This window comes from Echiichthys vipera, assembly GCF_963691815.1.
Source record: "Echiichthys vipera genome assembly, chromosome: 6".
Classification (NCBI taxonomy): domain Eukaryota; kingdom Metazoa; phylum Chordata; class Actinopteri; order Perciformes; family Trachinidae; genus Echiichthys; species Echiichthys vipera.
Genome location: NC_139831.1, coordinates 6,020,050 through 6,045,775, shown reverse-complemented (window position 1 = coordinate 6,045,775; position 25,726 = coordinate 6,020,050). Strand labels below are relative to the sequence as shown.

The 25,726-nt window shown below is 39.7% G+C and overlaps 3 protein-coding genes across 3 annotated transcripts; all 3 read right to left on the bottom strand.

Moving 5' to 3' along the window:
• Nucleotides 1-4,800: 4,800 nt before the first annotated feature.
• On the bottom strand, nucleotides 4,801-8,702 carry ccna2 (cyclin A2). Its single transcript, XM_083915656.1, has 8 exons — nucleotides 8,177-8,702; nucleotides 6,925-7,183; nucleotides 6,639-6,745; nucleotides 6,266-6,489; nucleotides 5,966-6,170; nucleotides 5,762-5,875; nucleotides 5,316-5,449; nucleotides 4,801-5,164 (listed from the first exon to the last, which is right to left on the bottom strand). The coding sequence occupies exons 1-8, from the start codon at nucleotides 8,405-8,407 to the stop codon at nucleotides 5,113-5,115; spliced, it is 1,326 nt and encodes a 441-aa protein (XP_083771782.1). The 5' UTR covers nucleotides 8,408-8,702; the 3' UTR covers nucleotides 4,801-5,112.
• A 1,911-nt stretch (nucleotides 8,703-10,613) lies between these two features.
• bbs7 (Bardet-Biedl syndrome 7) lies at nucleotides 10,614-16,874 on the bottom strand (the record flags this gene model as incomplete). Its single annotated transcript, XM_083915888.1, has 19 exons — nucleotides 16,746-16,874; nucleotides 15,965-16,030; nucleotides 15,419-15,481; nucleotides 15,155-15,330; nucleotides 14,876-15,062; nucleotides 14,713-14,785; nucleotides 14,507-14,614; nucleotides 14,287-14,417; nucleotides 14,026-14,110; nucleotides 13,566-13,668; nucleotides 13,248-13,440; nucleotides 13,045-13,119; nucleotides 12,885-12,953; nucleotides 12,601-12,740; nucleotides 11,843-12,007; nucleotides 11,632-11,741; nucleotides 11,421-11,524; nucleotides 11,136-11,259; nucleotides 10,614-10,747 (listed from the first exon to the last, which is right to left on the bottom strand). Exons 1-19 carry the CDS (start codon nucleotides 16,779-16,781, stop codon nucleotides 10,614-10,616), a joined length of 2,142 nt encoding a protein of 713 aa, XP_083772014.1. The 5' UTR covers nucleotides 16,782-16,874.
• A 950-nt stretch (nucleotides 16,875-17,824) lies between these two features.
• Nucleotides 17,825-24,771, bottom strand: tmem33 (transmembrane protein 33). Its single transcript, XM_083915259.1, has 8 exons — nucleotides 24,707-24,771; nucleotides 22,554-22,620; nucleotides 21,897-21,991; nucleotides 21,598-21,785; nucleotides 21,353-21,420; nucleotides 20,515-20,648; nucleotides 19,781-19,864; nucleotides 17,825-18,850 (listed from the first exon to the last, which is right to left on the bottom strand). Exons 2-8 carry the CDS (start codon nucleotides 22,599-22,601, stop codon nucleotides 18,721-18,723), a joined length of 747 nt encoding a protein of 248 aa, XP_083771385.1. The 5' UTR covers nucleotides 22,602-22,620; nucleotides 24,707-24,771; the 3' UTR covers nucleotides 17,825-18,720.
• Nucleotides 24,772-25,726: the final 955 nt, after the last annotated feature.

Sequence of the window (25,726 nt, the reverse complement as noted above, 5' to 3'; positions counted from 1 at the left end):
CCACCAACAATTTTGATAATCAATCCTACTGAGTCATTTTGTTAGAGAAAAATGTCCCATTCTCTGATATCAGCTTCTCAAATATGGGTATTTCCTGGATTCTTTACTCCGCCGTGAAAGACACAACAACTTAGCTATCAAAGGGCCTGTGTGTAACGTTTTACCGTATTAATCGTTTAATCATTTGTAATTTAAAAGAGAGACTTTCATCGACTTGTTGCCTGTCATAGCCTGTTGACTGACTTCTACATAAAGGATTCGGGACAAATTTTCTGGGAAACTTCAAAGGATCTGAAGTGTTGCATGTTCTTGAGTCCCTGACCTCTCCTCCGCTCACCCACAGCCAACAATGATAGCTAAATGAAGTCTGCTAACATCTAAAATGAACCGTCAGAGTCCACACATGCTGTTCTTCTATTATACATTCTGCAGCGGCGGCCCAGAGATGGACCTAATGTTTGTAGCCGTTAACTAGTTTGCAGCTGTGACGGGGAGCTGAGGGTCAGTGCAGAGTGTGTGCAGTGGCACAGCATGTGTAGACTGTTTAGCGGTGGCACACCAAAACCCTTTGCCCCTGGTGCTAATAATAATCCTATAAGAAACACTGACATGTAGTATAAATTGTGTTTTTAGCTGCTTATGTTAGCTTGTTTGCAAGTGCAGAAGAATTGCTAGCTAGCTGACGGGGTCATCCCTATGTTCCCTGGGTCCTATGTTCCCCGGCCGTATAAGCGTATGCCTCTGCCGATTCAGTTTAGCATTTTGTTAGGGTAGGGGGTTACAGTTTGGGTTACGGTTAGGGTCTACATAAGCCTGTTTTCTGGGGAATTCAGGTCCTATGTTCCCTGGTCGTATAAGCTTATGCCTCCGCCAATTTAGTTTAGCATTTTGTCAGGGTAAGGGGTTACAGTTTAGGGTTACGGTTAGGGTCAGGGTTAGGGTCTACATAAGCCTGTTTTCCAGGGGAATTCAGCACTGATTGTGGAAAAAATAACAGACCGGGGAACATAGGACCCTTTCGGGGAAAAGCGGGGAACATTGGTACAATGTCCAATGTTCCTTGGTCACACACAAAGTGGGGAACATAGAACCTTTTTTGGGAAAAGCAGGGAACACAGGTACGCTCCCTAGCTGACGTAATTAAATACTGCTTTGAATGGACAACATCACTCAATTTAACCAGACTCCCGGGGCTGATCTGGCTGGCTCGTTGCTTGTAAATGACCTTAACAGCTAACGCTAACGTCATAAAGCCACCAACACCAGTTCATGGCCAGCATAGCAAATTACAGCTAGCTGGTAACGTTAGCTCACCGGAAACCTAAGATGGCTGCGGCTCGGCTGTTCGGCATGAATCTGCAGTTGGTTGCTTTGTGGCGTTGGGTGATTGAGTGATTTGCAAACAACATACTAGCGTCGTTGTAAAAGTGAATGCAATTCATTTTACAGAATTGTACCAACTTAATGCCGGTCAGTCATGTTAAGTCTCAGTGTTTTGTGCGAGCACGTGGGCACAAGCAACAGGAGGCTGACTGCAGTTCTCTAACGGCCACTGGTGTCTCTTATAAGGGTTTTTCTGAAAGTTACACAGAGAACCTCTAGACGAGAAAATAAATGAAAGAGTAATCAATAATGAAAATAACCATTAGTGCAGCCCACGTCTCATTTACTTGTCCCCTGACATGGACCCAGGGGCACAGAGAGCCTTTTATATTTCTCATCGGAGGCACATCCTCAATACCCCTTCGGCCGATTCACAGATGAGACGAGATGAGAGGAGTGCAAATTGCCCGCTGAATTAATTGCTTTAATCTTGCCTTGTGCTTTTATTCGGCAATCTGGATATGTCAGCTGTCTTGATTAAGCTGAGAGATGAAAAGAAATAGCTGTTGTGTAAGAATAACAGTGTGTTTAATCACTCAGGATAACAGAGATAAGACCCCCGTGCTGTGCATGTCAGAGAGATAATGTAGTAGAAACATTAAGCTGTTAAAAGAACAGACGGGTAAAAATCAATGAGAACATGAACAGGTTTTATTATTTTGAGAGGGAATATAAGCACTTGAGTCCAAAAACGAATCATTTTTTAGAGTCATTCTCTTACATGAGTCTGCGGAGCAGTCAGTGGCAGTGTTTTGGCAGAAGTGTCCCCGTTTTTCACAACACATGCTGAAACCTCTGTTCAAAGCAAGGCTGCCTGAAAGAGCGGACAGGCTGCAGCGTGCATTTGTGTGCCGAGTTGCTCAGCTGCTTGAGGAGCATCCAGAGAAGAAGCAGCATGAGCATCAGGAGTCCGAGGAGAATCCCCACGTACAAGCTCAGGTTCCAGCCCCAGCCCAGTGCCAGGGGCAGCGAGGTGGACGCCACCAGAAATTTTCTGGGGGCAGGCATGGGGTTAGGCAGCAACCTGCCCTGCCCACCTCTTCCAAACAAAACAAAATAAAAGCTCTCTTCCCACACTTGGATCTTCTCAGGGGTTAACCAGATGCTGTGCTGGAGCTACAGGAGCCATTGTTCAAACAGATATCCAACTGGTTTGGCTATGTTATAGAAATCCCATCTGTTCCCATGGTTTAATCCTCCGGTTGGTCACAAGTGTGTGCCGTCAGTGACAAAGCAAACTGTTGAGTGTGTGTGCATGGTCTGAGCTGTCCACTCTCCTGAGAGGAAATGGTGGAAAGCTTTCTGCAGCTGGGCTTTGCTTCCCCTCTCCTGTCAGACTCCTCGCACAAAGCCAGCCTCCCAATTTATCATGAGGGAGAGAGAGAGGGAGAGAGAGAGAGAGAGAGATGCCTTCAACGCCAATCAGCTGCCTTCACTTGCACGGAGGAAATTCAATCATCGACAAATGAGAAAAAAAAAAGCCCATCCTATTTAATCATTTACTAATTGCTAACACACAGATGAAAAAGGGGCAACCTTTGTTTGCGGTGCATGTCTTCATATTAAGGGTTCTTACAGCTTTTCCAAAGTCAGAGATTCAAGCACATCAATCTGTTCCGGCACCGCACAACTGTGGTAAATTACCTATTTATATGCAGTACATACAGTACACTGATTTTTCTCCATCACACACATCAAAAGGAAAGTTTGTTTCCAAATGTCACATGTTTAAGTAGACGTGACCTTATATACCTACATTTGAAGCACTTTGCTCAAACCTTGAAAAAACATTAAAATCCATGATTAACAATTTCCAGGATTCATTCAGAGCCCTGCATTGTTCCATTTGACTTAGTACTCATCAGTTTTGGTCAACTTGTCATTGCAAGTGATTGTGAATAATATTTTGTCGAAGAATCTTTAAATCTTTCCCCAATTTTGAATTTCTGGTTCACACTTTTTTTTAAATACCATGTCCCCTAAAAGTTCACTTTCAAAAAGTACTTCTGGCCTTTACAGTTTCTAATTTGTGCATTTTTCTTTATTACAATCTTAATGCTTGTCAACTTTAGTGCAAGCAATACATCGACCTAAGGATCTGAAGACGTTACTTTTTCTATATTTTATAATGTAAAATCACAAAAGGTCTCAGGACAGGAAGGTCTTGACCACACCCTAAGTATATACTGTAAATTGCCCTTTTGCTTTCATGGGCTCAGTGTTTGCCAACATAAGGTCAGGCACCGGATCAATAAGCCATCACAGGCTTCAAACCAAGCACATTACCTCAGACCTAATTTGACCTTTATGTGCAAGTTGAACAGTTTGTACACATTTGGTGCCAGTTTTCAAAAACTCCAGAAACTGACTGGGAACAAGCGCCATTCCGGTCCCTGCACCAGTTTTAACCGTCTGGAGTATTTGGCTCCAAAATAAGTTTTAAAAAATTAGCCATTTTCAGCATGAACTGGTTCAACAGTGAGTCATTCAAAGGAGAGCCTTCTCCGGGAGTGACCAATAAATGACATCAAAATGCGAAAGCAGATGTGTTTTCAGTGGAACGGCGAGATCAGAGAAGTCTATCAAGATTTGTGTGGCGATAGTGAACATAGGTAGCCACAGTTTTCAGTTTGAGAACAAATAGAGGCTCTCGGAGGAGTCCTATGTGTCGTTTCTGCTGCAGAGTGAAGATACAGAGGCTGGCTACGGAGACCCCTCCTAACAGCTAACCCTAAACTACTATCAAATATTTGAGTTTCCTCAGAATGAGTTGCTCTGGTAAACCGTTTTGCATGAAGTGCGTCTCCAGAACTTTTGTTGAGGTTGTAGTGAAAGTTTGTCTGCACACAGCAAACCTGTGTTGCCTTATAAATTATCCCACATTTGAAAGAACTTTTAAATGTCACATTAAATGGTACTGCATTGTTGCACATTCAGGACCTCTATGGACCCTAATACACAACAGGCACTGCAAAACTGATGGAAATGTGGGCTAGGTCACTAGATGGCACAGAGGTTTAAATAATTCTGGACGCAACTGGTTCAAGAACTCGTCTTTGTGAGTCAGAAGGCCTGCGATTAACCACTATTAAAAATGTTATGTTTTCATGCACTGATGTATCAGAACAAGCCAAAACTGGTCCTGTGCTGCCCCCATGAGTCTAATGTGACCATAAAGATGTAGAAAGGAAGTCTTAACTTTAAATGCATTTTATTTACAAGAGCCATATTTTACAGTGCAGCGGTGCCTTAAAAAAAGCTGGGAACATCCAAGACACCTGTGTAATGAGACAGCTGACTCTTACAGACAAAAAACACTTTAATCTGCATCCCATGAGGTCAAATGGTTAAAGGTAACACCACTCAAGGTGAACCAGCAACAACTGCTATCAACCTTTTAAAAAAATAAAGTGGAAACAGTAAAGGGTTTGAATACATGGACATGTCTATTGGGTTATGAGACAGTGTAGATCAAAGCAGAATGTTTACAGAGTGGTGGCAGGTCCTCTGCATTTTGTCTGCGATTAAAAGTCAACATTAAAACTGCTTGATTAACCGACATCCTACCATCTGGTATATTTGTCAGGATTTAGTATAAAAATATTTAAAAACTCTAAACATCTAGCGCTACTCCGAGAAGAGCAGGCGAGGTTTGTGGCAAACATCATAAAAAAAAAAAAAAAAAGACTGACATGGTACAAAACTCTACAAAGACAAGGGGAGGGGGGGTCAGTTCAGCAGCAATTCAGTGGGAACGTCGATGGCGGAAACTTCAAAGTACCTGGAAAAGAAAAAGCATGTTAGAACATTTATTAAGACTGCATACAAGTTCAACCCAACATAAATATAAAAGTAACAAGTCTATGGCAGCCAATGTGATGGTTAAGAGCAGCAAACACATGCTAGGTAAAGTTTATTAACAGCCTGCTTACTTGGGGCCCTTGTATTTCTCCCGAACAGACTGCTGGGCGTGCTGAGGAGCATTGAGGAATGTTCGGTGCAGATCCTCGACACATGGCATCAGATCTTCCAGGGAGTAGCCGCTCATCTCCGTCAAGGACTTTGGCTGAGGAGGAGACAGTTGGAATCATCCTGCTTGTTTGCACACCAGTGTTTCAGGGGAGCATTAGTCTGACTTGTTTTCAGTTGATCTGGCACCATAAAGCAAAGTCAACTAGTTTCCCCAGCATAGGTTGTCATAGTAACTGAGCTTGAATTATGTTCAATATGATTTATGCAATTGAAGCAACTGAGAAGGAGACACTTTCCCCAAAAAAGCCTGGCTTATGAGTGGTTACACCAAGTCTCGGTTTGGAAAAAATAAGATTCTGGGATATACAAGACTCAAGTAAAATGCAAGATGGCTCCATTAACTTACCCATGAGCCACCAGTGACTGTGTGGTTTGCCAGGGCGTAGGCTGCAGCAGCGGTGTGTGACGGGAGGTACTTCAAGAAGGGATCTGAATCAACCAAACTGAGCTCCCCGAGGTACTGAAAAACAAAAAGTTCAGGGATCGATCATTCATAAAATCCTACAAGTGTTCAAACAGCATACTCAAAATGAAAACACTCTGAACTCACCATCGCCAGGCTCTCCACCTGTTTATTAGTCGAGTGATTGAGGAAGTACTGCGTGAGAAACTGGCTGATGGTTGGTGCTGCCAGATCAAAGGAGAGCACTTTAAGCACCAGATGCTCCATTCTCAACACTTGCTTCTTTGTGTAGGTGTCATCTGTGATGTAAACAAACTCTGCCACCTCTGGGGGGTAGATCTCCTCAAATTTCCTGCAATTTAACATTTAAATAGTCATTTTTCATTCTTGAAGACATTTCAATTTAAATCGCCTGAAGATAAAAAAAAATAAAAAACTGGTACATACGACGCCAACAGCATGGCAGCAGTGCCAACCAGCTGAAGCTTCCCCCTCAGGACAGACATGGAAGACAGGAAGCGATCGATGTAGTTGACAGCCAGATAAAGTGTCTCGTTCTGGAGTTTGTACTCTTCTCCGACCTCGACCAGCCAGTCCACCAGGATGGCCCTCATGCTGTTGGTGATGTCAGGCTGCTTCTTCATGTAGCCGGCTTTAGGCCTGGTTTTTACCTGTGGAGAATCCCAGTGTTACTTTAATTGCAGGTCATTTCCATACAATTCGAAAAAAGCAAAAGCTCCAGAGGCCTCATGACACCTATCATAATGTGCAAGATACAGCTGACAAAGAGCTGCAGTTTTTATTTTAATGAGTTTCTCACCTCCATCTCCCTCAGGTACGTGTGTATTTCAGCAGCATATTCTTGGACCTCATTTACATCCACTCGTTTCTCCTCGCCGTCAATCACAGACATGTCCATGGGAGAGTCTGGGCAAAGCAAAGTTTAACATTTAGCAGAGTGAAACTCACTTTTAGACAAGGAAAGAAACTTATGGTCATCAAATTCAGTTTCTATAATTAGATTAATTGTAAATTTGATCAATAAAAAAGGCCATTTGTCACCAAGACCTGTAATGGAAAAAATATATTTTGTATTCACAACTCACCAAAGCTGACATCCATTGCTGATGGCAAGTCAATGGTTGCCAGGGGCTGTCGGAGTCGTGCCAGAGTACTGATGGCAAGGGTGGGCTCTTCGGTGATGGACTTGGCTTTGACAGCTTCGACCACCTGCGGCGGCTTCTTGGTGCAGGCGCCATCAGGCTCATCCACGTGGATCTGGAAAGCGGGCTGCTTGGAAGAGGGCTTCTCAGAGCAGCTTTTGCCCAAATCTTCATTTTTACAGGACAAGGACTGTGATGACTCCTACGAGCAGACAAGTCAGTTAGGATTGGTCCCACAAGAAGCATAAACGATACATACAATGGAAGACATTAAAAGGGCTAAAACAATTAAAATGTTCATGATATGATGATGATGATGATGATGATGATGATGATAAATACAGCATCATCATACATGGATCAAACAAAGTGGTTACTTGTGTTGGCAACAAAGGCAGTTTTTGTATTAAGACAAGAGCGATTGTAAAAAAACTTATCTAATGCACCTGATCTTCAGAAACTACCATCTTAATTAGTATGCCAGAGTGCACTGGCTTGTTTAAACTAGCTTTTGTCCCATGTTTGTAATCTTGTTTAAGTCAATTTTATTGTTATGTGGCATTTCATTTTAAGTCTTATGTTAATTTTATCATGTGAAGCACCGACTATTGTCTTTTAAGGTGGCAATTAATCCAATTACTTTGTGCGCAATACTAACATTTATTCTGTGCCATGGTGTAAATTTAAAAATATTGTATATATTGTTTCTATTCTGATATTTCCCTGTCTTATATTGTTTACATGTTTCTCGATTCCCTGTTTATATTGCTTTTTACAATTCATGCTTCTGTGTTTGCTATCCAATTTGCTGCTGACTAAAAGGAATACATTACCTCACATTGTTAGTGACAATTAAAGGCGGGAGGAAACCAAACGCACAAAGCAGTAGATTTAAAAAAAAGGTACATCACAAGAAAGTGTGGGTTGTCTTATTAAAGCAGTTAAATGCAGCAGGGAAGATGCAACAGAGAATCTCTGATGAGTAAAATGGCGGACAAAGTGGTTAACCGAAGTAGCCCATTCAAATAGCTACATTTAAATATTTAAACACTAAAACAGTTTGAATCTTGCAGTAAAGCCCGACGTTAGACTTTTGTTAACCAGCAACACAAGTGATTTCCTTGCCTCCAAAAAAACACAATGGCACCCCATTATCAAACACTAGCTTGAGCTACTTTAGCATGGGGACACTGACCTGCTGCTGCTGCTTGGTGCCGCGCTGGTTCTGGTTCTTGCTCCTCTGGTTGTTCTGCAGGGCTCCCAGGACGGTTCTGCTGCTGGCTGCTGCTGCTTGCTGTTGTTTGGGTTGAACGTTTTCTTGGTTCTCGTTTGCAGTCGCAGCCCGGGGTTTTAAGGAGCCCCTCAGTCTTGACAGCATGTTTTCTTGGTTGTGAAGCTCACTAGCCGCCCTGTTAGCTCCTGACATGTTTCCCCCTCAAACAAACAACCTCTCTTTGTTTGCTTACCGCGATACTACAGCGTGCTCTCGTAAATACAGACAGATAGTTAAAGAAGAGTTTAAAACGAGTAAGTATGGACGGTTATGTGGAGGCTGTGAAAAGGTTTAAGAATCAAAACTAAGCTGTTGAGATGGCAACGACACTTGGAACTGCGAATATGAAAGCAGACAAAAACAATAACATAAAAAAAGGCAGTTTCCAAAGGTATAATTCCTACCAAAAATGTAAAAGTGTGTTGTTTTTTTAAGTCGCCATACTAGTTTCGAAACTACTACCAACCTTCAAACCAGCCTCGGTCCATTTACACAGAAACATGCAGCGCTGATTGTGTCGCTTTCTCTCAATTCAAGTAGCCCGCGAGGATTGAAACGGGCCAATCACAGAGGCGCTCGGGCAGTGACGCGTTAAGTGTACGGGAGCCGGGAGAGGACAATGTTCGCTTGATTGCAAATTCAAAACTGGTTTGATACATTTGGAAACGTTAGAAAACAGCTGCGGGACAATGACAGCGAGGGACGGAGCCTCTGCGCATATAAAAGCAGTAATATCACAGTGTGATAACAAGAGATAGGCCCTGTAGCAAATAAAATGAATGTATGAACTGATTCTGCACTCTGAGTTATATTACATGCCTTGAAAATTATACTAAATTAATCATTTCAGAGATTGTTCCTCTTGCTTTTGATGATTTGGGGTTTGATGTGTTTTTTTAATCATTTTACGTAAATGATAATTTATATTTATTCATTGCAGCTTATAATGTTTATGATTGAAAATTGAATTTCCCTTGCGGGATAAATAAAAAGGAATTCTTCCCTTTCTTCTTCTTCGAACATTTGTCAATTAAATATTTGGCATGTGACTGAAGTATATCAGTTAGTTGCTAAGATTGTTTTGCAGGTTGTTTAGAAATAAAGAATACTGTATAAATCCCGAAGAGGTAGTTATGGTAAGGCATGTAGAGCAGACACTGCACAACAATGAAAAAGAAAGAAAAGAGTGGCTGAGAATAAATAGATAAATAAGTTATGAACCTCACAGAATAAGAAAAAAACAAAGATAACAAATATGTACATGTTTAATAGGTGCAAATGGACGATGAGGTAGATTGATATATAGTGCAAATGTAATTAAAATATGTGTCCTTAGGCACTGCATTTGTGTGGTGAAGACTCCAAAGCCAGACTAAACACATAATCATCCATTTTAATTAACTATATGGCCATTCCTTGTTTTTATTATTTGTATTTAAATGTAATGTTTAATGTGTTTCTTTCTAATGGTTTGTATGTTTTATGTAAAGTAATTTGAATTACCGTGTCGTTGAAATGTGCTGTTGAAATACAAATAAACTTGCCTTGCATTCAGCATTGCACTTGTAGACTGTAAACTCATGCATTAATATTTAAGCAGCACTTCTTTGTTCAGTGTTGGTTCATGTGGGGAATTTAACTGCTTCATATACTGTTGGGTGGTTTAATCTTTAACACTGTTCAATATTTCATTTCCTGAAAACACAGCTGTTTAACAAATGTCTTTCTCCTAAATATAGTGAAGCGAGAGTATATAGGAGAACCATATTTGCTATGATGCAGCTACAGTGCTGTGCCACTTTATTTTTGGTGTTTGGGAGTTCCTGAATTAAAACAAGTTTCCATATACTTAAAGAAAACAAGCATAGTAATTGATTTATTGACTTATGACTTACAGACGTAATCATTTAATGCATGTTGTGTGAAAAATATTCAACATTTGTCACATATTGCTCATGGTATCATAGAAGTTTGTATTGTTTGTTCACTTTACTTTCCATTAGCCTGTTGAAAGAAATGTTTCAATCACAAATATGCTTTAAATTTTATTCCAAGAGGGGGAACTCACAGTGCTATAATAATGATGACTGAAGTCAAAGAAGGACCTGCACTACTCTGGCAACCTTAGTGGTTTATTAATCACCACCTTTCTGTTTAAATGCTATCAAAATATATTAGAAATATGTAAATACTGTACACCATAATTAGGACAAACCGTATCTAAATGACATTATGACAAAATGACATTGACGCTGCTAGTAACTACCGTAAAACAAAACCTTTGTATTTACAATACAAAAATAGCACAAATAGAGAAGCTCAAAGATAAGTAGATAAATACCCTCTGATCTACAGGATCTCACGCCTCAATGAAAAAGTCTAACAGAGAAGTTAAGTCATAATTATCGAGTATCTCCAGCAACGAGGACACCTTGGTTTTCACGTTCTGGCCTTTGAACTTGAATTTGTCGATGAAGAGGTCCGTTATCATACCTACAGGAAAGAACACATATTTATTAGATACCATCAGCCAACAAGCTCCGCTTCATGTCAGGCTCATAACAGGACTACTTTCTTCTATTTTAGCAACTGAGAAATCTAGAAAAAAAAATATAAAAGATACAAGGAGGGGGGGAGGACGGAACATCAGCTATAAATATATAAATCAAGAATATAGATCGATCTTAATGTCGTGCTAATCTGACTAATGATTACACTGCTATTTGTCATGTGCAGTCAGAGTATTTGGACAAGTTGTGTTGTGATGCTTTGGCAACATTGTAACTAAACAATTATGTCAATTAAGCAATTTTAATTGAATTGAATTGAATGAATTGAAAGTGTCTCTGGATAAGAGTGTCAGTGAAAAACAATGCTGCACCATAGAGTCTCTCCAGGTGCGCCGGCTGCTTCTTGTACTCCTCGAGGAGATTAGCGGACTCATCCAAGATGGTGCGATACTCCGGGATGAGGAAGTCAGCGTTCCCTTCATGAACCTGAAGCTCCTAACAATCAGAGAAATCAGAATCAAGGGACGAACATAAGCATTTCTCAAGAATCCTGAAAGAGCGGATGAGAACATGCAGCGTTTAAGCAAACGTGGGCTTGTGGACATAAACAGTGAACGTATTACAACAGAGATGATTCAGCTTTAACCGATACGTACTTTTAATGCATCAATAAGCTGAACTTTTCGAGCCAGCAACAACTGGTACTCCAGCTTTGGGTGTATCATCTTCAGGGTGTGGTTCACAGAGTCGTCACTGATATCTGGAATATTTACAAACAAACAAACACAGGATTTAATTTAATAGAGATTAATCCCTGGATTTTTTTTGTCAGCAGACACTGAAAGTGAATAATAATGATCCACCTACCATATGAAATGTTCAGATTGGTTTTCCTCTTGGTGGCTTCTTTAGAAAGAACATCACTCAGTATGGAGATGGTAGAGATGTTGTCTGACTTGAAGTGACCTTCCCCTTTGCTAAAATTACAAAGAAAAAAAAATATAACCTCTTGTTATCTCATAGTGTCTACAAATGTATAAGCAATCCTGGAGCCTTTCTACTGTGTGTTGGTATTCACCAGTAGGTGGCTTCAAGCTGTGTCCCAAGAAAAGTGTTGTGGAAATAGAAAGTGATGCTCTCTCCTGCCGGTGTTTTCTCAGGCACCTCTGGCAAACAGAAGACCACCCAGGAGTGGATCTCAGCAAAACTGAACTGTCCCACCAGACTGAGCCTGTTCATGGGTCTGTATGACACACAGAGGGGGAAAAGGTAAGCTATACAGTATTCTGTAAGGTCAAAACAATCACAGGTAGATTACTGATAGATGACACCAGTGTCACATTTTTATGACAAATGATTCGAAACAAAATATAGTTCAGGTTCAGCATCTGACACGAGACATCATTTGAGAAGTTCTTTCATACAATCTAACAAATATATATATTTTTTGTATAACTTAATGTCATACCTGGCTTTTTTGAATGCCTATAATCGTACTGATATGCCTTTTTATTTCTTAGTAAATCTGATGGGGGCCGCCATTCAGAGGAACCAGGCTTACACTTCAGTGTGATGAAAGGAACCTGGTTTTCCATCAACTCCGGTAATTAACACCTGGGTGTGGTTTCACTTCATTTACCTGTTCAGTTGCACCGCAGTTCTTGGTTAGACAAGGAGGGTGAGTAGGGCTCCGATATTTTTTTCTGACTCTGACGTTTTTTTAATTTCAATATCATTATATAAGGTTCTTCAATAAAGAGTTTAAAATTGTAACTGGAGCGGAAAATGGATTCATGCGAGCGTGTCGCAGTTAAGAGCCAGCTGAATTTTCTGTACCTTTCTTGGTCTATGCTGTGTGTCCGCTGGTGGAGGGATAGAGGTTTGATCTGGTACTGGCGGACCTGGCATGTCTTGGGTTGCAGTCTGGGGGTTATGTAAGCCTGCAGGGTCCCGTACTGTCCTTCGATGGACCTCACCTAGAACGGTTATTACATGATGCAGCTGAGTACTGTCTGTGACTCATAATGACACAAAGAAAGGCCCACGATGTTGTAGCTTTTCATGAAACACGTAGGAGTATCAAAGTGCCACTATAAGCAGAGTTTTGATGCAAGTTTTACCTTGAGCTCGAGTCTGGTAGTGTTAGCCTGACATCTGTATGTGGCCAGGAGGAAGTTCCCATTAGGCTGCTGGAGAAAGAATAAGAGTGTAAGAGCTTTGGGAGCAACAGCCTTTTTTTGTAAAGTTTGTACTGTGTAGTAAGAGTTTGAGACAGTTCACCTCTGAATCACATTCACTGAAACTGACAACAGCTGAGTTCTTATCCACATCCAGCAGGTCTATGGGGACGTCACTCTGCATAGGAGATTCATCTTTTAGTTACACTTTGCATGTTTATGTCTCCAACAAGGGATCAAGAGCATGAGTTATTTTTAGGAGAGTCACCAGAGGTTGTGACTCAAGAGATTTAATAATGAGTAGACCTGGAGCAACAGATTGTCGATAGCCGTCTGCACCTCAAGGGTGAGGCTGTAGCTGGCATCGTCCTGGCAGAGGGTGAACTTGTCATTGACGCCGAAGACGGGCACGGCAGAGACGGCCGTGCTCGACTGAGAGGTCTGCTGGTACTGCTCACGGCCTTGCAGGACTTTAACCTGCAGCTGCTCCAGCTCTGCCCTGGAAAGGAACAATATGATTGGCATTGAAATCTTACTTAAACCATTACACAGTAAGTCAAACGCATTAAAAGGGTACAAGAACATACTGCATAATGAGAAATTAAGCATTTCTTTTGCTGGTACCTGAGTGCTTCTACTTTAGTCTGGATCTCCTTACTCATTCTGACCTCATCTCCGGGGCCGGCCTCAGCCTTCTGAGGCTCAGTGGTCAAACCAGTCACCCATCCTGAAAGAGGTAATGCCAGTAAAGCAGAATATGCTGTAAATGTCAGATGTCCAACTACTTTACATTAACTGGTGGGTTTTAAGAAACATATGTACTGTACTGTGTCTTCTCTAGGAGAACATTTGGGAACACTAGATGCAATCTTTTTTCTCTCTCAGTATCTTCATTATTTTTTTTTCAAATTACTTCCAATAACAAAGAAAGAATAGTCATCATAATGCATTGTAAATGAATAAGGAAAAAACAAGTTTAAAAAAAAAATCTGTTTTTCAAAGATGTCTTACAATTATTACATGTACATTGTGACCAGCTCAAAGACATAGTTAGTGCACTGTGTTTATTTATTTTGAATCCAACCTGTGTAAGTGGCAGTCAAGACCTCATCATAAGACTCCTTGCCCACACAGCCACCCTGGATGGAAGTCACACTTTCTGACAGCACCTGAAGTCAGGATAGACAGGAACATTTAGTGATGAGTGAAAAGGCAACTGACAGACCTACGGGATTGGCTCTTCTTGCATCAAAGTATGACTGCATAATACTGACATAAAAAAAAAAACATTACAATGAGAGTGAGTAAATTAATAAAAGATTAGTTGTGTGAGGCATAAACTCACATGCTCAAAGCGTAACGTGGGCTCACTGGCGCTGTCAAAACCATAGACTTCAATCGTCCCATCATCCCTGCCCACCAGGATGTCGTTCACTCCGTCTCCTGTAATGTCATACGTGTCGATGCAAAGAATCCCTGATGGGAGACAGAAATAATATTTTAGTGATTTGCATAGAATTGGATGAAAGATGCGAAACCCTGGAGTGGTCCCGTACACAACATACCTCCTTTCTTTTTGTCATTGTCGATCTCCCATTTGGTTGCAGCTGAGCTCTCACTGATCTGCACTAATCCTATTTTACCGTCTGTAGTTCCATAAAGAAGTTCCTCTCCTGTAGAGATATCATTGATGTTTTGTTAGTTATTCCCGGTATGAAGCGGTCTTGTGATTTATTGTACTAGTACACAGCACACTGAGAGGTTAACTTGCCTCCATCTTTGTTGTATAGTTCCAAGACAGATGGAGGGCCAGGGACTTCAATGTCATAGGCAAGCTCCGATCCCTACAGAATGAAAACGATACATAGAATAGTAAATCTAAAGTCATTGTTTGAAGTGGAACAACTAACAGTATCAAAACAGTTTTAGTCTACCTGCAAGACTCTGAGAATCCGATCCTGGCAGGCCAGGACCGGGACAATGCGAGTCAGGTTTTCTGAGGACAAGCATGTGATGTCATTGATTTTGTCTCCAGAGAGGTAGTAGTCTTGGTCCTTGCAATCACAGTAGTGGTTGTATATGTAACTGGCACACACAAAAAGGTCAGCGCCTGAGACATGCCTGGAGAAGAGATAACCAACATCACAATCACAGTTCTGCATGAGTCAATCAAGCCGTGTGGGTCAATGGAGAAGGGTAAAAGCAGTTCCTACATGGCGTTAATGCTCTCAGTGAGGTTAGCTTCAAAGGTCAGGAACTGTTTGCCTTTCTTGGTGAATCCTCGGACCTGAGAACCAGAACAAACAAAGATCTTCTCCTGGGGCGTTCCTGCAGCTCCTCCAAGGTCCATTCTGGCTATTTTCTGCCCTGGAAGTGTTTTAAACACGGGCTGAAACAAAGAGTCACATTTCTTACCATTAGAAACTGAAATTCAAAGGATAAGGAAAGAAAAATGATTAAGTAACAAGGACACTCACCACAGCTTCTCCTTTCTTCATCCCAAAACACGTAAGTATACCATCATTATCAGCAACAGCGACCTGAAACAAAGAGACACAAACCAAGAACCATAATAATGTAGTAGGGATCGACCAATATGGATATTTTAGCACCAATTTTTTCCATCAGCCTTAGCTGATGAACGATACGGACTCACGATTTTCTTGAGCTGATATTTTGAGTCAATACTACTTTTGTTCCCTCAATTTACATCATAAAAATGACACAATAATGATAACAAATGTTACCAGTCTCAATTTCTTTAAAAAAAGGAACATTAATTGAACTTAAAAAAGGCATCTCCAGCAGCATAGAGCTGCCTTTGGACGCCTGTCTGTAAATAATGCAGGGAAAACTTTCGGCGAACACAGCAGCCCACATCTGACACACGTAATAAAAAACAAATATCATCGGGCCGATGTATTGGTCTACCACTATAATGAGGTAGAATTAAAAGGCAACACACTGTTGCACACTCTAGGTTAAGTTGGTGGTTGGGCACAGGCATTTTTTCTGATAGATACCTTTTGGGTTGCCTTTTTCCCCAATGCTGGAAGCAGCCTCATGGTTTTCTGGGATGTCACGCCAACCTGTGAGGAGATAGCAGAAACAATTGTGTATGGTCACCAAGTGGCTCACCTGGCAGAGCAGGCGCCCCATATACTGAGAACGCAGCTGCCCAGGTTTGACTGTGGCCCACGGCCTTTTGCTGCATGTCATTCCCCCCTTTCTCCCCCATTTCCTGTCAATCTTCAGCTGTATACAGTATATATAAATTAAAAAATAGGAAAAAAACAAAAACATAATAGCTAGAGCATCCATTGATTTAAAAAACAAGTGTAAATAAATAAAAGCTAGAGCATTCATTAAATATGACATAAAATAAATAACCAAACCTTAATAGCTAGAACATTCATTGAATTATAGAAAAAAATAAAATCATAATAGCTAGAGCATCCATTGATTTAAAAAATAAATGTAAATAAATAAAAGCTAGAGCATTCATTGATTTAAAAAATAAATGTAAATAAATAAAAGCTAGAGCATTCATTCCAAATAAAATAAAAAAATATAACCAAACCATAATAGCTAGAGCATTAATTGATTTATAAACAAACAAATAAAACACAATAACTATGACATTCATTAATTAAAAGAAAAATGTGTAACAAAAATTGACAGTTGACAAAAAAAGTCACTTAAGAGAAACACCCGGGATCAAAAGCAAAGACAAAAAAGGACATTTATGAGAACAAACAAACAAACAAACAAACAAACAAACCACATACTAAGGTACAGTGTTACCTGCATATAATCCACTCTATTAAGGTGGATCTCCATCTTCTTTCTTTTTATCTTTAAAGTGTGGCACAAATCTTCCAAGTAGCTTCTCCGGTCACAAAACTGATGGGATCATTAGTTACAGTCGACTTTACGCCATTCACAACTTGCTGGTAACATTTCCATCCGAGTGACAAGACGATAATAACGGCGAAGAGAGGCTGGGATTATCCAAAGCAATGAGATTAGCTCCACATGCTATCGCTAGCTAGCAAGCTAATTGGCTAACACGATTTATTCGCACGCTAACTGTGAACTCTGAAGATATATCATCTTTAACGAAGTCTACCGAGCTACGTCGAAAACAGCCGAAGCAAACCGTCTGTATATGTTGTAAAAACCGAACATAAACCTATTTTAACGCGAATATTAGTGAGGCAGGAGCCGTATCCAAGACCACATCGACGCAGTGCCCGTTGCCAATGGCAACGGTGCAAAACCGTAAGAAGCTGTGACACCATTGGATGAGCTTGAGGGTCTGAGATTAAAGCTGTGTCCTGATTGGTTCGCTCTTTTTCAACGACACCTCACTTGTTGGAAATGAAAATAAACCTGCTGCTGTAATAAGGAAAATCCCCCTTTGTGTGACTAATAAATGTATTTCTTACCTTCTCTTACCTAATACATTGTGCAGTGTCCCTATATGCATGCACATAGGAATAGTGCTTAGTGCTTAATACTACACTAGAACGTCCTTAATGTTAAAAAAACAAGTTTCAGCTTAAAATCTATCCACTAGTGAAGACAGGTATAGTTGAAAACTGGGAATAACTGTACAGCTACAACTATAGAAAATGGACCTTGAGTTAAGGTTGTGTACAAGTTAGAAGTTTATATTCTTCCTTTTCTAGCACAGAACAAAGTACTTCTATCGATGGATGGAAGACACTGTGGTTTATCAGATTAGTTATCTGGATAGAAGATAAACTACGGTAATCCAACCAAATTATAAGATTAAACCACATTCCTGTTCTTTAATATTTTATTGGTTTAATTAAGAGATCATTTTATTCTTGTCATAAAAATGTGGTTTGTCTGTAGGCAAATAAACACATTTAACATGGCAGAGAAACAAATCAGCATGCATCAGAGCACGAAAACTACATAGCAACAAATAAACAAAACAAATTCAAAACAGCTTTCAAACTGAGAAACACGGTGAGGATGCATTCAAAACATGACCGGCATTGTGCAACTCATTTCAAATATGAATCTTACAGCAACATGTCTGGTACCTTAAAATATTCTATAAAATACAGCAGAGGTCACGGTTCTCAATTCGACGCCCATTTTGACAGATCTACGTAGATTTGACATGTTATTAAAAGAGTGAGCTGATGGCATTGATAGAATACATTTAAAGTTAGGCGTTTAGACAAATCAGAGCATCGGATGCTTTGAACACAAAAAACATGGGCCACGTAGAAACTGCAAACAAACCCCATCCTCCATCCATCCAAGCACAACATGATCATTAAAAAGAACATTTTATTATTTATGTATAAGCACATTTTCATTAAGTTACTAATCTCAGAATGTTAATGTTTCATCATAGTATAAGCGATCGTCATAAATAAATAAGGACATAAAAGGAAAAAAAGAATAACAATAGCCAGAACGTACAGATGACAGGTAATGTCTACTGTGCTGCATTCAGTGAACGTAACAAAGTGAGGGGTGTCCACCGCTTGAATGAGGTCACATTTAGAAGATAGGAAAAGAAACATCACCTTGATACTTCAGTGCATTACTGGCTGCTCTTCAACCGTACTCCGATATACAGAGACGTTGGAGCACAGGCTGTAAAGATGACATTCAAAAAAATCAATCGTTCCTTCTGTTGATGGCATTGTCTGTCCTCATCAAAGTTTAAGTCACATCCTAAATGGTGGAAAAAACAAAATGTAAAGAAAACAAAAAAAACTCTTATGTAGTTTAATCAGACTCCCGTGGGCGCAAGGCGGCTGATGAAGGCGATACTACTGAGGCACATCTTCCTGAAGAAGGCGGGGCAGGCGGGCTTCATGATGAAGTGCTCCAGAAGAATTCGCAGCTCTGTGAACAGGGTGCTGGGATGGAAACAGAGGATTTGTTACTCAACTCTGACAGACCAGTAAAGTCCTTCTGAGGTTTGACATTGCTGATATCCTGCCGCTGTCTCAGATTATATTCTACGGAGATCAACACGTCAAGAACATTTGTTAATTTCTAATCACATTATTGTGCAAAGGAACATCTCTGAACTGCAATAATTATAATTTTCTAATTGTAATATACAATTATGTGTTATATCTATAATTTATGTTGTTAATGCGGCTAGAATAAATAGACCTTATAAAAACTTGTGCTGGCTGATGCTGATTTCAAACTTGGCTCTAGCTGTGTGTAATAAAACACGCAGATGACTTCTCTCCTTTCATGGCCGTGTATGGTTTGGTCTCCCGGATGCCTCCGAACAGCAGCCTCAGTCTCTTTTCCCTCTCCTCTCTTGCACGTGATCTACTCCAGCCGGGGGTCAAGCGCTCATCCTAAGTAATCGGCCTTGCATCGATACATACTGTATGTATTTAGTTATTTATTTATTTGTTGGTTGATTCATATAGTTCCACATGCAGAAATCCGCCGGGATCAATGTCCATCTGAATATCTTTTCACAAAAGTTTGGCAGTGGTGTGCAAGCATTCACAAGAACCCTCTAAATCTGCTTTATTGCTGGATTAGACAGTTGAGAAATACATAGTGGACTCTCATGGACAATCAGTTTAATTACCTCAAACAGTTTTGGTTTTCAATTACGTTTGGTTTGCAATAAAATATACATTAAAATTACTCTTCAGTATGAAATTATGAATGTCTGGGGTAAGCAGCAGGGGGAAAATGTGAGAATTATACAGAATGTTTCAGGATTTCCTCCCTCCTGACCTGCAATAATAACTAGTGTGCTGTATGTAACCGTTTACCTGTGCTTTGTGACAATGCTGTATCATTCAGTATCTTACCGGCAGTATGGGTTTCTTCTGGATGTGTAGCGGAGAGTGAGGAATCGGTAGTAAATGAAAGGCAGCAGTAAGCTACCCTGTCCACTGTCAAAAAGAAAGTGAAAACTGACATCACACAAGTGTTGATTCAATGTTTTAATTATAAACAATAACATGAATAAGAAATGTTATTTGTTCTGCACTTTTGAGAACACTGTAAATATAAATATTAAAATGCTTTAACAAACATATAGAGCACTTCTATAATCTAATATAATCTACTGCAATACTTGTCTCTTTGGACCTCTGTAGATTGAAAATTTGCATATGGAAATGATGAGTCGTAACACTTTTAAAACTGACTTACACTGGCAGTTAAAATACACTTTATGTGGTTAATTTGGAAACAGGGATTTATAGGATTGTATTTTTGTGAACATCTACATATATAGGGCGACAAGGCATATTTAGTGTGACCTTAAAAAGTGTTTGACAAGGAAAACTGGTCTGTTTTGTTGCTCAATCTGTCCCAAGTATTTTTGACAAAACGACATTGATAAACTGATGGTTGCATAAGAAAATAAATGTTTGCGAACACAATCAGTACTTCCACCATAGTGCCATTAATTCAAGTGTACACATTAGTAGATAATGTAATGACATTGCAATGCAATTAAACCAGTGTTACATTTAGGATTTTGTCTCTTCACAATAAAAAAGAAGAAGACAGAAACACCTTTTACATGTGCACTTACCTGAAGAGCATAAAAACAGTGGCAGGCATCAAAAAGATCTCATTGCAGGCGATGAACTTCAGGATGTTCTGCTGATTGGACGTAAGTTTGTCCAGGAGGTTTCTGATGAACATCAGGCTGCTGGGGCCCACAGACTGCAGAGAAAGACGAAAATGTCAGAAGCTGAAAACAAAGCTGCTGAGAGTCAAAGTTTTCAGTGAGGACTTAGGGTTGAATTTGGGTCCCCGGGCAATGGCTGCTTAATTTGATAGATATTTAAAATACCATCTGGCTGGTGGTAATTTTCCACCTGGGGGTTAAACAAAATGCTAGATTAGCATTTAAGGGCGTACTCACATTGTCTATTCGAACCGTGCCCTGTGCTTTAGGGTAATTGCCTCCACCCCCCTCTCTTCCCCCGCGGCTCAAATGCGTATTGCTTATATATCGTCATCCCTCAGGGATTCAGTTTTGTCTGTCTGTTTTTAAACATTTCATCTGTCAAAATCCGCAGTAAACGCTTCACCTTGACACCAAACCACGCGACCCGTTTGGCGGCATCTTTTTAAATGTCTGTCGCAGGGAACTGACGTATATAAATGGACATCAGGACCGGCGTCAATGCTCGTACTCATGCTCGTACATGTGCGCACACTTGTACACGTGTGCACGCTCGTGCCCGTACATGTGCATCGGTACTTTACAAAAGCCCACCTCTCTCAACCAGGCCACGGCACGTTTGTTGAACTCACACTGGTCAAACAAACTAGACTTTAGCCGTGAAGCGCGCTTGGGCACAGTACGAATGGACAGTGTGAGTGCGACATAAAATGCATTAAAAGTGCTGCGTTATACTCACATCAAGGACTTTCTTTGTGTAGGTAGTTGCATGGAGCAAGGAGAAGAGGAAGACTGGGAAGATGCTCACTGGACACAAGTGTAAAGGATCAACACATAAAGACAGAGAATATGCCTCTAACAATATGTAAATGCAGTTATCAGGTTGTTTTCAACCAGATACAACAATAGAGAATAATATTAATGTGTACAGCACTATCCAGTTGCCTTTCCCACATATGAGGGTGGTTGAAGGTGAAAGGATACTTGTGATGGGGTAGGAGTTAACCAGGATGAGTGAGTAAAGCAGGTAATGGCAGCTGTCCTCCTGAAGAGCCTGGGCCAGGAAAGCTCTGCTCAGCTGAAAGCGTGGAAGCCTTTGATGCAAGCGGAGGGCACTGGTGAGGGCGTTTGCTAACAAGGCTCGCTGATAGAAGTTAGCTGCTGCATAGGGTCTGAAATACACAAGCAGGCACAGATATTCAGACATCTATTCAGGCTGGGAGAAAGGAGAACGGACTGAAAGCATTGTGTTGATGATGTGCACTGTCACTGAATGTACTCACCCCAAAATTGGTAGAATAAACATTACGGAGCAGTAGACGGTGAAGAGTCGTGAAAGCCACATTGCAGTTTCCAGTTTGTTACTCATTAAAAATTGCTGTGGAAGAAAGAAACAATTACATGCAGAAATTTGGGGCACATAAAAGTTGATGGAGTGGTTGAGCCTATGCTGTCACTTATTATGTCACATCATGTGTGAAGGGTATACAGCGTTAACTGTGCTATGGCTTGAGGCAAAGTTCTTGGACGCCACGATGACAGGCTGGGTCTTCCGCTTAGTCATGTATACGCACATTTGATTTGTTGAAAGGTTCACACATTCCCTCATTTCTTTCATTGGTCAGTATAAACCAGCCAGACAATTGAAAAAAAACAACTTAGTTTAATCTAGCATTGAAAATGGCTAAACAAGTGTTTGTGGAGCCTGAGTAGTAATTCAATTCAATTCTATTTTATTTATACTGTCAAATCATAACTAAAGGTATCTCAGGACACTTTACAGAGTAGGTATAGACCACACTATGAATTATTTATGATTTACATAGACCCAACAATTCCCCCGTAAAGTAGTACTCTTTGTGTTGTATAATCAGCACAGTGCACCTTACAATGTGAGATATAGTTGGAAGGTGTAAGTGTGGATGAAACAGCAAACTCACCAAAGGCCCTAGCTGGGGTGGAGGACTTTGTTGGTTTGTGTCAGCCATCTTTGGGAGTGTTGATGCTCTGATGGGGAAAAAGTTGAATAAGTTATACTGACGAGTCATACCAACAGGAGTCACAAGTAAGTACATAAGAACCTTTCTTAGGCATGCAACAATATATTATAAGATATATTGTAATATATTGTCTGTCAATAAACAAACGGATTGATCAATTTCCACTCTAACCTCAGCTTTAACTCACAGACATTTATCACTGGTGTTGCTTTTCAAAATGAATGCAACATTAGCTTGTAACTGACCCTAAAGGTGGATCATTGTTATGTTTACAGCAGTGGCGGTACACATTCAAGTTCAGTACTTAAATACTAATTTGAGGTACTTTACATATTTTCTTTTCACACAACACTCTACTTCTACTCCAGTAGATTTCAGAGGCAACGATTTTACCTTTTACTTCACAACAATCACCTGACAGCATTAGATACTAAATAGGCTACTTTTACAGACAGCACATATATAAAGTTTCAAAGAATATAATGTTTGTCTATAGAGGAAACTACCCAACACTGTATACAAGCACAGCTAAATCAATTGCTTCCTATCTAATTCCTTTTAATAATCTTAATGTATTTTCAATAATGTTAAGGTTTGGACTGTTTGTTAGAAAAAACATTATGAAAGTGTCACATTGGGCTCTGGGTTTTTACAAACCAATCAGTCAATGAATGGAGAAAATAATCATCAGATTAATCCATAACGAATGGAGAAAATTATATTATAAAATAGAAAAAAATAACACTATCTCAACCAACTACAACAGTAAAACTCTGCATTTACATTAATGAACGTGTGATAACTTCATGATGTGTGTATATGACTGTGGTAGTGAAACAGTCATAGTACTTTCACATTTAATGCTATAAGTATTATTATTGCACACTTTCACTTAAGTAACACGCTAAATACATGTCTTTTACCTGCAACAAAGTATTTTTACAGTGTTTACAGCATTGTAGGCTTCCAATCCTTCCTCCACCACTGGTTTGTAGCTACTATTTCTGTCTAATTCGGCTGAGCATGACGGCCCTTTTAACAGTGAAATTGTTCATCTCAGTGAGACTATCCTGCATGGAAACACAGAACTAATAAACCATTATGTAACGTTGTTTTTACTAAAACTGAAACTGAAGGTTAAACATAACTCAAGCAGCAGTATTAAGTCACTTTCATATTTAACAGCTAAAACAAACAACCTATTCCTTTTAATTATTAGAAATGTCTATTCTGCTCTGTAGCACTTTGACATTGTTGAATATAAAATGAAATACAAATAAAATAAATTATTAATATCAACATCCATTTGTTAGTCAAAATAAAAAACGATTATGTTTTTAAATGATATGTTTTATTTTTAGGATTTTTTGCTAAAGTTAAGTCTATTATGCTTTTACGTTCAGCAAAAAAATCATTCAAATTGTATTATTGAAAAACAAGCCTTGTGATACATGAGGGATATTAGTCGTTACGTTGCACAAGTGGTTTGACATCTTTAGGTCAAAAGATAAGGAAGAATAATAGACTTAAGTTTAGCAAAAAATCCTTAAAAAAAAACATTCAAAATATATATATTATTCAAAAAGAAGCTTTGTGATACATGAGGGATGTAAGTCTTTATGCTTCACAAGTGGTTTGACATAATTCAATAGACTGGTTTATATGCAAAACAGTTTTTTTTATTCTGGATATCAAATGAATGTTGAATATCAAACTGACCTAACAATGCTAACGCTAGCTAGGCGACACTAGCTCACCTGGCCATCTATTGTGGGCAAGTAATGACCGTAAATGGAGGAATGAATGCGTTACTCTTGACTTAAGTGGACAAGTCCACACCAGCGTGTATAAATAATAAGTTAAGACTTATTGTCCGTGGATTATTAATGATAACAGTCTGTGAAGCTAACGTTAGCTGCAGGGGGCTCCAGAACGTTCCGCTGTTACCATCGTTACTAGCATGTTAGCTCCTGGATTTATATTACCCTGGCAACGTCCGCTGTTTAAAGAAGCTCGTACATTATGGATGCCCCTGGTTGATAATATATGTATATTTATATATATATACAGCAGTAATAAAGCACACAGCTTACCGGTGTTATAGCGTCGAATAGTCACGTCGCGTGCTGACTAAAAAGTGACAGTCTTCTTCCGCTGCTCACACTGAAGTAAATGATCAGCTGACCTTGTAATGTGACTCTCGCGAGATTTGATAAAACGGAGGGTTTCTGGAGTCGCGGGCAACATTCCCCTCTAGTGGTAAAACGAGTGAACTGCAACAACCATGGGTGCAGAAAAACATGACCCCCCCCCAATAAAAATACCCTAAATTATTCTAAATTGAACAGATGTATTTCTGACTTGACATTCTTCACATTTTAGATTCAGCCCTGAAAGATTATTTATTTATTTATTTTAATTTATTGTGATTTTAGAACCAGCATACCATGATCAGTTAGTTTACACAACTTGGTTAGGGTCATCCATATCAATTAATGATGCATAAAGTAGTCCCAAACACTGGGAGAAAACTAAAAACGTGAGAAGAATTGGGGTTGTGTGGACATTACACACCAGAGACCCTTCACATTATGATTGACTAATATAACAGTTAAGTCAGAAGAGCTATGTTGGCTGTTTAAACAGCAATTATTCCATGCACAGTACTTTTTGAATGATATGGCGAGTCTCTACAAAGTTGTGATTTATGGTGGCACAGTGGAGTTGCATACATCGGATCTGCATGGCAACAACATACATATACAGTATATACATAAATACAATATTTATATATTAACATAGGCCTATACATATACATTTATTTATTTGTAATTAACAGTTTGACCTGTATACAGACACTGTATGTCTCTATTTGTTGCTTATATGGCTATACAGTATAGCAGAATCAGATCAGAAATACTTGAATAATCCCAGGGGGATTGTTTTGTGCAAATATAAATATACAAATATTTGTTCACGTGCATGCTTGTACATAATGGTTATACATTTATTTTTGCTTATCTCTACATTTATTGACATTGTTGTAGCTTTATGTTCATGTGTATCTTCTGAGAGCATCAGGAAACCAATCTGCCAATCACATTCAGAGCACC

Bases quoted from the DNA above. Each gene is read 5' to 3' on its own strand.
- ccna2 (XM_083915656.1), bottom strand. From the start codon at position 8,407: ATGTCAGGAGCTAACAGGGCGGCTAGTGAGCTTCACAACCAAGAAAAC. The intron at 5,876-5,965 runs GTGAGTTCAGAG...TTTGTTTTTCAG, and splicing joins AGGTGGAGAGCCTGGCGATG to TACCTCGGGGAGCTCAGTTT. The intron at 5,165-5,315 runs GTAAGCAGGCTG...TTTCTTTTCCAG, and splicing joins GAGAAATACAAGGGCCCCAA to GTACTTTGAAGTTTCCGCCA.
- tmem33 (XM_083915259.1), bottom strand. From the start codon at position 22,601: ATGGCTGACACAAACCAACAAAGTCCTCCACCCCAGCTAGGGCCTTTG. The intron at 21,992-22,553 runs GTGAGTTTGCTG...TTTCTTCCACAG, and splicing joins CACCCCAGCTAGGGCCTTTG to CAATTTTTAATGAGTAACAA. The intron at 21,421-21,597 runs GTATCCTTTCAC...ACTTGTGTCCAG, and splicing joins TAACTCCTACCCCATCACAA to TGAGCATCTTCCCAGTCTTC.